Source organism: Suncus etruscus, chromosome X (genome assembly GCF_024139225.1).
Source record: "Suncus etruscus isolate mSunEtr1 chromosome X, mSunEtr1.pri.cur, whole genome shotgun sequence".
NCBI lineage: Eukaryota > Metazoa > Chordata > Mammalia > Eulipotyphla > Soricidae > Suncus > Suncus etruscus.
The window spans coordinates 53,649,603-53,661,918 of NC_064868.1; the positions used below are offsets into that span (position 1 = coordinate 53,649,603).

The following is a 12,316-nucleotide window of genomic DNA, read 5'->3' on the forward strand; positions in this document are numbered from 1 at the left end:
ACCATATGGGACACCGGGATTCGAACCAACCACCTTTGGTCCTGGATCGGCTGCTTGCAAGGCAAACGCCACTGTGCTATCTCTCTGGGCCCTTCTCCCCATTTTTGATGGGGTTAGTTTTTTTCTTCTTGTTAAATTCTGTCAGTATCTTGGATATCTTAGATATTAGCCCCTTATCTGATGGGAATTGGGTAAATAGTTTCTCCCATTCTTTGTATCCTAGTCACTATTTCCTTTGAGGTGCAGAAGCTTCTCAGCTTAATATAGTCCCATTTGTTTATCTCTGCTTCCACTTGTTTGGACAGTGATGTTTGAAGATGCCTCTAGTTTCAGTGTCATGGAGTGGGGCCGGAGAGATAGCATGGAGGTAAAGTGTTTGCCTTGCATGCAGAAGGTTGGTGGTTTGAATCCCGGCATCCCATATGGTCCCCTGAGCCTGCCTGGAGTGACTTCTGAGCATAGAGCCAGGAGTAACCCCTGAGCGCGGCCGGGTGTGACCCAAAAACCAAAAAAACAAAAAAACAAAAAAAACAAAAAAAACAACAATGACATGGAGTGTTTTACCTACGTGTTATTCTATATAACTTACGGTTCGGATCTGATATCAAGGTCTTTATTTGGTTGTTTTTTTTTTTTGTTTGTTTGTTTTTTTTTTTTTTTTTTTTTTGGTTTTTGGGCCACCCCGGCGTTGCTCAGGGGTTACTCCTGGCTGTCTGCTCAGAAATAGCTCCTGGCAGGCACGGGGGACCATATGGGACACCGGGATTCGAACTAACCACCTTTGGTCCTGGATTGGCTGCTTGCAAGGCAAACCACCGCTGTGCCATCTCTCCGGGCCCGTTTTTGTTTTTTTTTTTTTTTTGGTGGATTTTGGGTCACACCTGGCAGTGCTCAAGGGAAACTCTTGGCTCCATACTCAGAAATTGCTCCTGGCAGGCACGGGGAACCATATGGGAAGCCGGATTCAAATTTATGACCTTAAAGGCAAACGCCTTACCTCCATGCTATCTCTCTGGCCCCCAAGGTCTTTATTTAGATTTGACCTTTGTGCATGGTGTTAGATGGAGGTCTGAGTTAGCTTTTTTGCATGTGGCTGACCAGTTTTCCTGACAACACTTGTTGTGGTGCTTCATTTTGCATTTCCTTTTTTTTTGTTTTTTTTTGTGGGGGTAGGGGGGCACACCTGTGACGCTCAGAGGTTACTCCTGGCTATGCACTCAGAAATTGCTCCTGGCTTGGGGGACCATATGGGATGCTGGGGGATTGAACTGAGATCTGTCCTAGGCTAGCGCTTGCAAGGCAGACACCTTACCTCTATCGCCACTGCTCTGACCCCCCTCCCCAGTTTGCATTTCTTGCCCCTTTATCAAAGATTAATTGATTGTATGTCTGGGAAACATTCTCTGAATACTCAAGTCTATTCCATTGATCTGCAGATCTGTCTTTATTCCAATATCATACTATTTTTTTTTTGTTTTGGGGCCACACCCTGTGATGCTCAGGGGTTACTCCTGGCTATGCGCTCAGAAGTTGCTCCTGGCTTCTTGGGGGACCATATGGGACGCCAGGGGATCGAACCACGGTCCATCCTAGGCTAGCGCAGGCAAGGCAGGCACCTTACCTCAGCGCCACCGCCCGGCCCCAAATATTTTTTGGATTTGTTTTTTGTTTGTTTTTGGGGTCACACCTGGCATCTCTCAGGGGTTCCTCCTGGCTCTGTGCTCAGAAATCGTGCCCTGGCAGGCACAGGGGACCATATGGGATGCCGGGATTCGAACCACTATCCTTCTGGATGTAAGGCAAATGCCCTACCTCCAGGCTATCTCTCCAGCCCCAATATCATACTATTTTAATGACTTCTTTGTAGTACAATTTAAAGTTGGGGAGAGTGATGCTTCCCATCTTCTTTTTCCTTCTTTAGCTATTCGTGGGTGTTTATTTGTTCCAAATGAATTTCAGGAGTGTTTGATCCACTTCTTTAAAGAATGTCATGGGTATTCTTAGAGGAATTGCATTAAATCTAGCTTTGGGGCCTGGAGAGATGGCGCTGCCAGGTGTGACCCAAAAACCAAAAAAAAATCTAGCTTTGGGGAGCTAGATTTAATTTAAACAAAGCTTTGGGGAGTATTGCATTTTTAATGATATATCCTCCCAATCCATGAATGTGTATCCATTTTCTTGTGGCATTTTTTTTTTGTTTTTGTTTTTAACTTGGTGGTGCTCAGGCAATTCTCCTGGTTCTGCACTCAGAAATCACTCCTGGCAGGCTTGGGGACCCATATGGGATGCCAAGATTCGAACCACTGTCCTGAATCGGCTGTATACAAAGCAAACATCCTACCACTGTGCTATCTCTCTGGCCCCCTTGTGTCATCTTTTATTTCTTTTGTTTGTTTGTTTGTTTGTTTGTTTGGGTTACACCTGGCAGCGCTCAGAGGTTACTCCTGGCTCTATGCTCAGAAATCGCTCCTGGCAGGCTCAGGGGACCATATGGGATGCCGGGATTCGAACCACCGTCCTTTTGCATGCAAGGCAAACGCTTTACCTCCATGCTATCTCTCTGGCCCCCATCTTTTATTTCTTGAAGCAGTGTTTTGTAGTTTTCTTTGTATAGGTCCTTTACCTCTTTAGTTAAGGCTGTCTAGTCCAGCCTTTATGGAAAACAATTTGGAGATTCCGCAAAAAACTGGAAATTGATCTCCCATATAATCCAGCTATAGCACTCCTAGGGATATACCCTAGGAACACACAAACACAATACAAAAATGTCTCTGTGCACTTATATTTCATTGCAACACTGTTTACAATAGCCAGAAACTCGAAACAACCCAGATGCCTGACAACAGATGAGTGGCTCAAGAAACTGGTAGATGAACAAAATGGAATACTATGCAGCCATCAGGAAAATGAAAGTCATGAGATTTGCCGATATATGGAAGGACATGGAAACTATTATGCTGAGTGAGATACGTCAGAAAGAGAGAGTTAGACACAGAATAATCTCATTCATCTGTGTGATTTTAGAAAAATAAAAGACATTATTGTAATAATACCCAGAGACAATAGAAATGAGGGCTTTATGGATTGGCTCCTGAGATGAAGCTGACCACAAAGAGTGCTGAGTGCAGTTAGAGAAATAACTACACTAAAAAAAAAAGAAATAACTACCTAACAACTATCATGACACTGGTAGTGAGTGAGAGAAATAGAATGCCAGTCTCGAATACAGGCAGAGGTGTAGGGGAAGAAGAAGAGGGGGCCATTGGTGGAGGGAAGTTTGCACTGATGAAGGGGGAGTGTTCTTTTTATAACTTAAACTAAAAAAGAATAAAATAAAGTAAGGATTTTTTATTTATTTTTATTTTTGGCCTATATCTGGCATTGGTCAGGGCTTACTTCTTGTTCTGTGCTCAGGGATAACTCCTGGCAGGGTTCAGGGGGAATATGAAAGAGTTCTCTCAGCCTAGTGCTTAACCCAAGGCAGGTGCCAGGAAGCCTGAGCTGAATTTATGGAGGGATGTTTGCCTTTATCTCACCTTGTAAGAACTATGATATCATCAAAACTAGAGGCCAGAAGCTGTGAAAAATGAGGCAATAAGATCAGCTACTCTGGGGCTGGAGAGATAGCATGGAGGTAGGAGTGTTTGCCTTGCATGCAGAGGATGGTGGTTTGAATCCTGGGATCCCATATAGTCCCCTGAGCCTGCCAGGAGCGATTTCTGAGTGCAGAGCCAGGAGTAAGCCCTGAGCGCTGCCGGGTGTGACCCAGAAACAAAAACAAACAAAAAGATCAGCTACTCTGTCAGCACCAGGGGATCTGTACTGTTTGAGGTGAGGCACCACAGGGAGACCTTGTTTACCTTTTTGGTTTGTTTTTTTTTGTTTGTTTTTTTTTCGGGCCACACCTGTTCGATGCTCAGGGATTATTCCTGGCTACACGCTCAGAAATTGCCCCTGGCTTGGGGGACCATATGGGACGCCAGGGGATCGAACCAGGGTCCTTTCCTTGGCTAGCACTTGCAAGGCAGACACCTTACCTCTAGCGCCACCTCGCCAGCCCCCTTGTTTATCTTTTTGGGATAAAGTCTCCTTAGTGGCATCCAAGGGCATCACCGTGAAACTTTAGGACAGTGGTTCAATGACCAGACCCAGGAGGTGACATTGCTAAGACTCTGTGGTACTAGAGACTGTGGGTCACCTGGCAATACCTTGAAGCCTGGGTGATGCTTAGTTTAGGTAGCACCAGCAATCAAGTCCAGGTCAGCAACATGCGCCCTAATCTTTCTACTGAATCCCTGGTCCCCTCGGAGATACTGCTGAAAGGACTGATACGGTCTGTTGTCATACACCTTTAAAACCACTTTACTTTTTCCTTTCACCTTTTCCAAGTTAATTAGCACAAGTACCCTTAATTATGACAAGACTGACCCTCAACTGATTTGTTAAACTCTGGCTAATAAAAATGCAGGGAGGGCCGGGTAGGTGGCGCTGGAGGTAAGGTGTCTGCCTTGCAAGCGCTAGCCAAGGAAGGACCGCGGTTCGATCCCCCAGCGTCCCATATGGTCCCCCCAAGCCAGGGGCGATTTCTGAGCACATAGCCAGGAGTCACCCCTGAGCGTCAAACGGGTGTGGCCCAAAAACCAAAAAAAAAAAAAAAATGCAGGGAAAGCAGCTGAAAAGGGGAGAAGCTTGGTTGTCTCTGTAAGATACAAGAAGCTGCTTGACAAACCCTGACCAAAAATGCATTTATTCCCATGATTCTGTCTGATTTCTTGTGCAAAACTGTAAGCTGAGACCCTACATATTACATGATTAACCCTGTAGGATAGTACCACTTCCTTGGCTTGGACTAGTAGAAATGAGACGAAGAAGGAGGTTATTGGAAGACAGCAGGTGAAAGGTGGTAAGGGATGAGGCAGGGTAGGGTTCTAGGATGGATGTAAAATTTTTAAATAGTTAAAAATACATTAGAACGTGGACGGAGAGATAGCACAGTGGTAGGGCGTTTGCCTTGCAAGGGGTCGACCCAGGACCGGCTTTGGTTCGAATCCGGCATCCCATATGGTTCCCGTGCCTGCCAGGAGCCATTTCTAAGCACAGAGCCCTAAGGTAATTTGTCCCAAGGTCACATAACTGGGAAATAACAGAATAGAAATTACCATCTAAGCCACCTGGATTCAGAATCTGTGTTAAGTTTCTATGTTACCATGGGGCTGGAGTGTAGCATTTACCTTGTGTGCAGCTGACCCAGGTTCTTGCTCCCCATATAGTCTACTAAACCTTCCAGGAATGGTTTCTGAGTGCAGAGCCAGGAGAAAGCCCTGTGCATTGTTTGGCCTGGCCAAACAAAGATAAAAAATGCCACAAAACCAGTTGAGTTACCAGGGTTATAGATAGTACAGCAGGAAGGCATATGCCTTGTATGCAGCTGACCCAGGTTTGATCCTCAAAAGCCTATAGAGTTTTCTGTGTGTCCTGCCAGGGGTAATTCCTGAACCCTGAAAAAGTTAACCCAAAAAAGGGCCAGGTATAGACCCAAAAGAAAGTGAAGTGGGATCTCAGGGAATGAATACCACCGTATCCCAGGGACATTAGCAGAATCAGACATTGTACAGATCATGGGTCAAATGGTTGGTGTATATATACTTCAGCAGTTATTGTTATGATGAGGTGCCTTTCTCCTCCCCCCACTCAGATCTGTGGCCAGATGGAACAATTAGAGCTGGAGAACCGGCAGCTGAAGGATAGTACTGTCAAGCCTGAGGGAGCCCAATTTGGGAGCATTGTGGATGGAGAGCTGTTGAGGCTGCAGGCTGAGAACACAGCCCTGCAGAAGAATGTGGCTGGTACGTAGAGGCCTCCTCCAAACCTTAAGTTCTGGCCCCCCTGCAGCTTGAGAAGGTGTTGACCTGTTGGGAGAACTCAGGTTGTGTCTTTATCAGGGAGAAGCCCTTTTAACCCAAGCCCCAATCCAAAGCTTCCTAACTTACACCTGGCATAGGAGAGACGAGGTGGCATCTTAGTTGAGTTTAGGAAATTCCATCTCTAACCAGAAAGAGTTATAGCAGGGCCAGCGGAACATTGCAAAAGAAATGTATAATCAGTGGGGATAGGAAGTGATGGAAGATGGCAGGGGAGGGTGGAGATAAGAGTTCTGGAGTCTGGGCTGAAAGTTGACAAGATGCTTGGTTGAGAGGAGTAAGTAGTGTGTGGGCTTATGGTGAGCAATTGGAGCTTGTGGGGTTGTGGGTGCTAGTATGATGAGCACGAGGAAGACTGTCAAATGTATCTAGAGAGGAAAAAGAGGGGGTAGCTTTGATTTTCAGACAGTGAAAGATGGGGGTTGACTTTGAAGGCCTTGAGGTAGGAATTGGAATAAACAGTGGAGTTTGGGGAAGCACCATGGGCTGATTGATGAGTAGATAGCATTCCCTTGCTTGGTGGGGCTGAAAGGGTTAGCAAGAAGCAGGGATGGAGCTAAACCTTCATTTGTACACCTGGGTTTCTTTGGGGCAGTCTCTTCAACCTGATGGATTGAAGGCCAATTCTTCCCCCATTTGATGCACGGTAAGGGTCTTTATAAAGACCATATGTTCCATCTATATCTGTCCTACCACCAGCCCTACAGGAACGCTATGAGAAAGAGTCTGGGAAGTCTGTAGCTGCTAATGAGGGTCTTGGGGACCTTCCTGGGAGCCCAACCCCCGCTGTTCTGGCCTCCATACCATTAGCAGAGGTGGAGCTGAAATGGGAGATGGAAAAGGAGGAAAAGAGATTGCTCTGGGAGCAGCTGCAAGGCTTGGAGGTGAGTCTGGATCTGTTGCAGTCATGATGACGGGAGAGAGGTGGAGACCCTAGCTCTGCTGTGGTCCTTCAGAGTAGTCTGTGACATGGGAAGTTTCTGGGAACAGAAGAGCAGGCGAGGGCACAGGGAGGATGGCAAGGGCAACCTCAATTCTGATAAAAACTCTTTCTGTCACCTTCCTTGCAGAGCTTGAAGCAGGCAGAAACAACCCGACTACAGGAAGAACTAACTAAGGTAGGACTGCTAGGTTTTGGCCACCCCACTCTACCTGCCATACTTTTTCTGTCAGAGCAGGAAGGGCAGAGTTGTCCTTTGAAGTCACAGTTTCATTGTCCATGAAATGGAGGAATTCATGTATCTGTGTCTGTTGTTTTCAATATGAAATTGATTTGTGTAGTCCTGTTTTGTTTTAGGCACGTTGGGCCCTATCTTGTCCTCCTATTTCACTCCCAACTCTGCTTTTTCCCCCTTCTCTCCATCTGCCCATCCATCCATCCTCCATCCTCCATTCATCCATCTATCATCTATTCACACACGTATTCATCACTAGTCCATCTATTTATCCACCTACGTGTCCATTCATCCACCTATACATCCATCTGCCCACCTATCTGCCCATCTACTCACTATTCTTCCCATACATACATGCTACATACATCCACCCACTTATTACTACCCATTCATCTACATGTACAACCATCTACCCACCCATCCATTCTCCCAAACACTCACCCCTCCATCCACCCACCCACCTATCCATTCATTCATCCATCCACCATCCATCCACCATCCCATCCATTCATCTACCCACCCACCCATTTATTCACTCCATCCATTCATCCATCCAAACATTATTCTAGACCATTGGCCCTTATATCCTAGACACCCAGGAGTTTGGCAGCCAATTATGACCCTACTTTCCAGGCCTCCCATTGTATATCATGACCATTGAGCAGTATATTGGAACCATAGTGAAAGAGGTGGAGAGCAGGTTGCTACTTACCAGATGAGTAATTCGGCTAGTTGTTTTACCCTGCTAAGATTTGCCATTTCATCAGTAGTTCTTTCTCAGAAGTGTGGAAGAACCCATGCAACAAAAAAAGTGAATTCTGAAAGACTTAGATGTTTCTGTAGATGTGTCTTAGATGTGTCTTAGATGTTTCTGTAGATGTGTCTTTACCTTTATGAATATTATTTTCTTTATCACTTGTTTTTCCTCTTCTAACTCAGCTTTCAGAAAAACTGAAAAGGAAACAAGAAAGGTAAAATTTTTCTGGCAGTGGGGAAAGGGTTTTATGGACTGGTGACAGGGAGCAAGTTGGAGAAGTGACCTTCCATATCTGTCTTTCTGTGCCTAGTTTTTGCCGTCTACAAACAGAAAAGGAGACACTTTTCAATGACAGCCGGTAAAAAGCTGGGTTGAGGATGTGGTGATAGTGGGGATAGTGCTTAGATGTTCACTAGACCATAGGAAATTTGGAGGACTGGGCCTTAGGTTATGACTAGTGTGCTTCCACATCCCCTCTGCCATCCAGGAACAAGATTGAGGAGTTACAACAGCGGAAAGAAGCTGATCTCAAAGCTCAATTAGCTCGGACGCAGAAACTTCAGCAGGAACTTGAAGCTGCCAAGCAGGTGAGGGGAAGGGCTCCCATAATGCTGGGATAGGGAAAATGACTGGGACTCAGCAGCATTCTGAATGCTGGGGCTTGTTGGGGAGTCTGAGATTTCTTTTGGGGGATAGATCCTTGTCCACCAACCACTAGGGAAATGAGAACAAGGGCATCCTTAGAACCCTAGGAATTTGACTGGGAGTCTACCTGAATCTAAGAATAAGAGCTTCAGGATATTAAGGGTGAGTGTAAGGGCGCCATAACACATATTTGGATGAATCTGAAACTCAGGATTGGAAACCAGATGATAGAGAAATGTGATCATGGACAAGTAGGACCCGGAGTTCAAATGATTCTGAACTCCCTGAAGACGAGTGACTTTGGGGCTTTTCAGGACTGATACATGGGATTTGGGTGGATGCAAGTCCTTCAAGTTGGAGCTTGGAGTAGCTCAAATAATTGGAGCAGGGTCAAGTGCTTGCTTTACATGCAACCAACCTGGGTTTGAGCCCCAGTATCCCATTTGGTCCCCTGAGACCTTCAGGAACAATTCCTGAACACAGAGCCAGGAGTAACTCCTGGTAAATAGCCTCAACTCCCCCTCAAAAAGAGGTGGATCACATGCTTTGCATGAAGTTTTGAATTTGATCCTCAGCACTGTATAGTCTACCTGTAGCACTTTTGGGTATTGCTGTGGCCCTCAGCACTGTCAGGCCTCACTTCATTAAGCTAAATACCTGATCATCAGGCTTGACAATGTCAAGTATTGCCTGAAGAGCCCCACCCCCCAAACTTTGAAGAGCCCCACCCCCCAAACTTTGAAAGACCAGAAAGAGCATACAAGTGTTACAGTGTTGGCTTGCATGTGGCACTGCATATGGTCTCCTGAGCCCTACCTAGAGTGATTCCTGATCATAGATCCAAGAGTAAGCTCTAAGCATTGCTGGTTGTCACTGAAATTCTGCCCTGGGCCTGGAGAGATAGCACAATAGTAGGGCATTTGCCTTTCACGCAACCGACCCAGGACAGACATGGGTTCGATTTCCAGCTTCCCATATGGTCCCCTGAGCCTGCCAAGAAAGACTCCTGAGCGCAGAGCCAGAAGTAACCCCTGAGTACAGCAGGGTGTGGCCCCAAAACAAAAAAAAACAAACAAAAAATGAAATTCCGCCCTGCAAAAAGATAAAAAGACTTTGAAGGTTCGAATAGTTGCCTAGATGTTGAGTCTATTTAATACCACTGTAGTATGGTGTCTTAAGTGGTCCTGAGATCACTGGACACTGTGAACAAGTAATTCTTGGGGCTAGAGAGCTAGGACTGTGAGCAAGCCTCTTGCCTTGCCTGCATTCAGCCTTGGTTTGACCCCTGGCACTACATAGGGTCCACTGAGTATTGCCAGGAGTGATCCCTGAGCACAGCCAATTTTGGCTCCAAAATAGTTAGGTGAAATAGCCACAGCTTAGAGCAAAAGTCTAGCAAAGGTATGGTGTGCCTAAGTATTAGGGACTGGTTCATTTTTTATTTGGTTTTGGGCCAGAATCCTTGATGCTTATGGGCAACTCTTGGCTCTGGCCTCAGGATTAACTTCTGGTATGGCTTAGGGGACCATATGGGATGCCAGGGATTGAACCTGGGTAGCAAAGGCAAGCGCCCTACTCATATACTATCTCTGACCCCTGGGTCATCTTCTAATCCATTTATTTATTTTGGGGGTTGGGCCACATCAGCAGTATTCAGTTGCTATTTCTGGCTCTGTTCAGGAGTGACCCCTATTAGTGCTCAGGGAACTATAGGCAGTGGTGGGAGTTAAACCAGTGTTAATTGTGTGCAAAACAAGGGCCTTAACCCCTGTCCTATGTCTCTGGCTCCAAGGGTGATCTGAAATTCACTCCAAGCTTGGGGCTGGAGAGATAGCATGGAGATAAGGCATTTGCCTTGCATGCAGAAGGTCAGTGGTTTGAATCCCGGCATCCCATATGGTCCCCCGAGCCTGCCAGGAGCGATATCTGAGCATAGAGCCAGGAGTAACCCCTGAGCGCTGCCAAAAAAAATCCTCCAAGCTCATCCATAGCAAGGGCATGTCTGAAGATCCATGGAATAGGGGTCAGAAGCCCCTCAGAGCTGGGAATGGGAGTCTGGGAAAACGTATTTCAGAAGTGGGGCCTTCATTTGGCATTTAATGTTCTCCATAGATGGGGAGGATAGGAACAGCATGGGGCAAGGGCCTGAAACTCCAGCAGTCATCAGAAACATGATCTAGAGAGTATGAAACCTCTCAGACTGGAGATTTCGGGGAGCTGGATCCACTGAGTGGGGTGGTCTGGTGGTGGGAAAACTTGGGTGTTTGGAAATAGGAGTTTCAGTGAGGCTGTGACCCCGTGGATGTGACTTGAGAAACTCCTGACCCCTGCCAGCTGGAACTTGGGTGATTGTGAGAGTTTGTATGGGTGGCAGAGTGAGGGTAATCTTCCCAGAATGTAGGTACATGAGTCAAGTCGAGGTATATTGGTAGTACTTGGAAAGGGGGGATATAGAGATAGTGTGAAGCGATGGACCCCCTCCCCAGAGGTGGGTCATGACTGAAAATCCAAGTGAGCCTAAGCAGTAGGTGGGGACCTGCCAATGCTGGAGCTTTGTGGTCAGCTAGTTGCAGAGGTGGGTCTGGTGATGGGCTGTTGCTTGAGAGAAGCTGAGGCCTTCCCTCCCCTGCACCCCACAGACTTTGGCAGAGCTGAGAGATCAGCAGCAAGGGGAGCGCCTGGAGCATGCAGCAGCTCTGAAAGTCCTCCAAGATCAGGTCTGTTGCTCTGGGTGTTCAGGGTGGGCTCTGGGATGTGGACTTGATCCTGGGAACAGACAGAGAGGGGTTGTGATTAAAGTAGGTCCAATGACCTAGTCTTAGTAGGCCCGCTCCTTGGGTCTTGGTGGGCACAAGGCTTGCCTGTGGCTGTGGCTTCTTTTTCTTAGATGCAAGTACGTCCTTAATGGTGGATCTACTCTCACTTGGTGTGTGTATGGGTGGGGGAACAGGTGTCCATGCGGAGTGCAGATGCTCAGGAACAGGTGGAAGGGCTGTTGGCTGAGAACAATGCCTTGAGGACCAGTCTGGCTGCCCTGGAACAGGTATTGGATGCCTGGGAGCCCTCGCTTAGCTCTCCCCAGGTTCCCAACGCCAGGCTGTAGCAGGGCACACTGGTCTGGCTTTGTGCTCATCCTGCTACGTTTTCTGTTTTGTTTTTGTTTTATTTGGTTGGGAGCTATATCTAGCCATGCTTGGGGGTTATTCCTGGATTATTGCTCAGGGGTCATTGCAGGTGTTCTTAGGGGACCTTGACTGGCTGAGTATCAAGCCCAAGGCCTCCCGCATGCAAAGCATGAGCTATAGCCATATGAGTTATTTCTCCAGTCTTGCCTCCATTTCTGTTTCACTCTCATCTCTTGCTGGATTTTCCCCATTTTCTCTGGCATTCATCTCTGCTTCTCTTCCCCTTCAAGTTTCTAAGAAATGTCCTGATCTTCTCTTACCACTTAGTGAATCATGCATCCCTCTATGTGTCTGTCATCCACCTCTCTCTATGTAGTCACCAGCAAACTCAAAATACAAAGCATTTTCTTTACTTTTTTTTTTGCTTTTTGGTTTTTGAGTCATACCCAGCGGCACTCAGGGGTTACTCCTGGCTCTGTAGTCAGAAATTGCTCCTGACTGGCTTGGGGGACCATATGGGATACTGGGAATTGAACGGGGGTCTGTCCTGTATTGATTGTGTGCAAGGCAAATGCCCTACCACTGTGCTATCTCTTCTCTCCGGTCCCTATTTATCTCATTCTTTTTTTTGGTTTTTGGGCCAAACCAGCAGCACTCAGGTATTACCTCTGGCTCTGCAGTCAGAAATTGCTC

The 12,316-nt window shown here is 46.7% G+C and overlaps 2 protein-coding genes across 3 annotated transcripts in view; one reads left to right on the plus strand and one right to left on the minus strand.

Annotated features, from left to right (window-relative positions):
* Positions 1-12,316, minus strand: part of PQBP1 (polyglutamine binding protein 1) — a 143,816-nt gene that overhangs the window by 19,903 nt on the left and 111,597 nt on the right. The window lies entirely within an intron of this gene.
* Positions 1-12,316, plus strand: part of GRIPAP1 (GRIP1 associated protein 1) — a 44,453-nt gene that overhangs the window by 11,852 nt on the left and 20,285 nt on the right. Inside the window, exons 6-13 of the mRNA XM_049767209.1 lie at positions 5,696-5,846; positions 6,621-6,805; positions 6,992-7,039; positions 8,036-8,067; positions 8,164-8,211; positions 8,341-8,440; positions 11,138-11,215; positions 11,449-11,541. Coding sequence (XP_049623166.1) covers positions 5,696-5,846; positions 6,621-6,805; positions 6,992-7,039; positions 8,036-8,067; positions 8,164-8,211; positions 8,341-8,440; positions 11,138-11,215; positions 11,449-11,541 — 735 coding nt within the window. The remainder of the gene's footprint in view (positions 1-5,695; positions 5,847-6,620; positions 6,806-6,991; positions 7,040-8,035; positions 8,068-8,163; positions 8,212-8,340; positions 8,441-11,137; positions 11,216-11,448; positions 11,542-12,316) is intronic.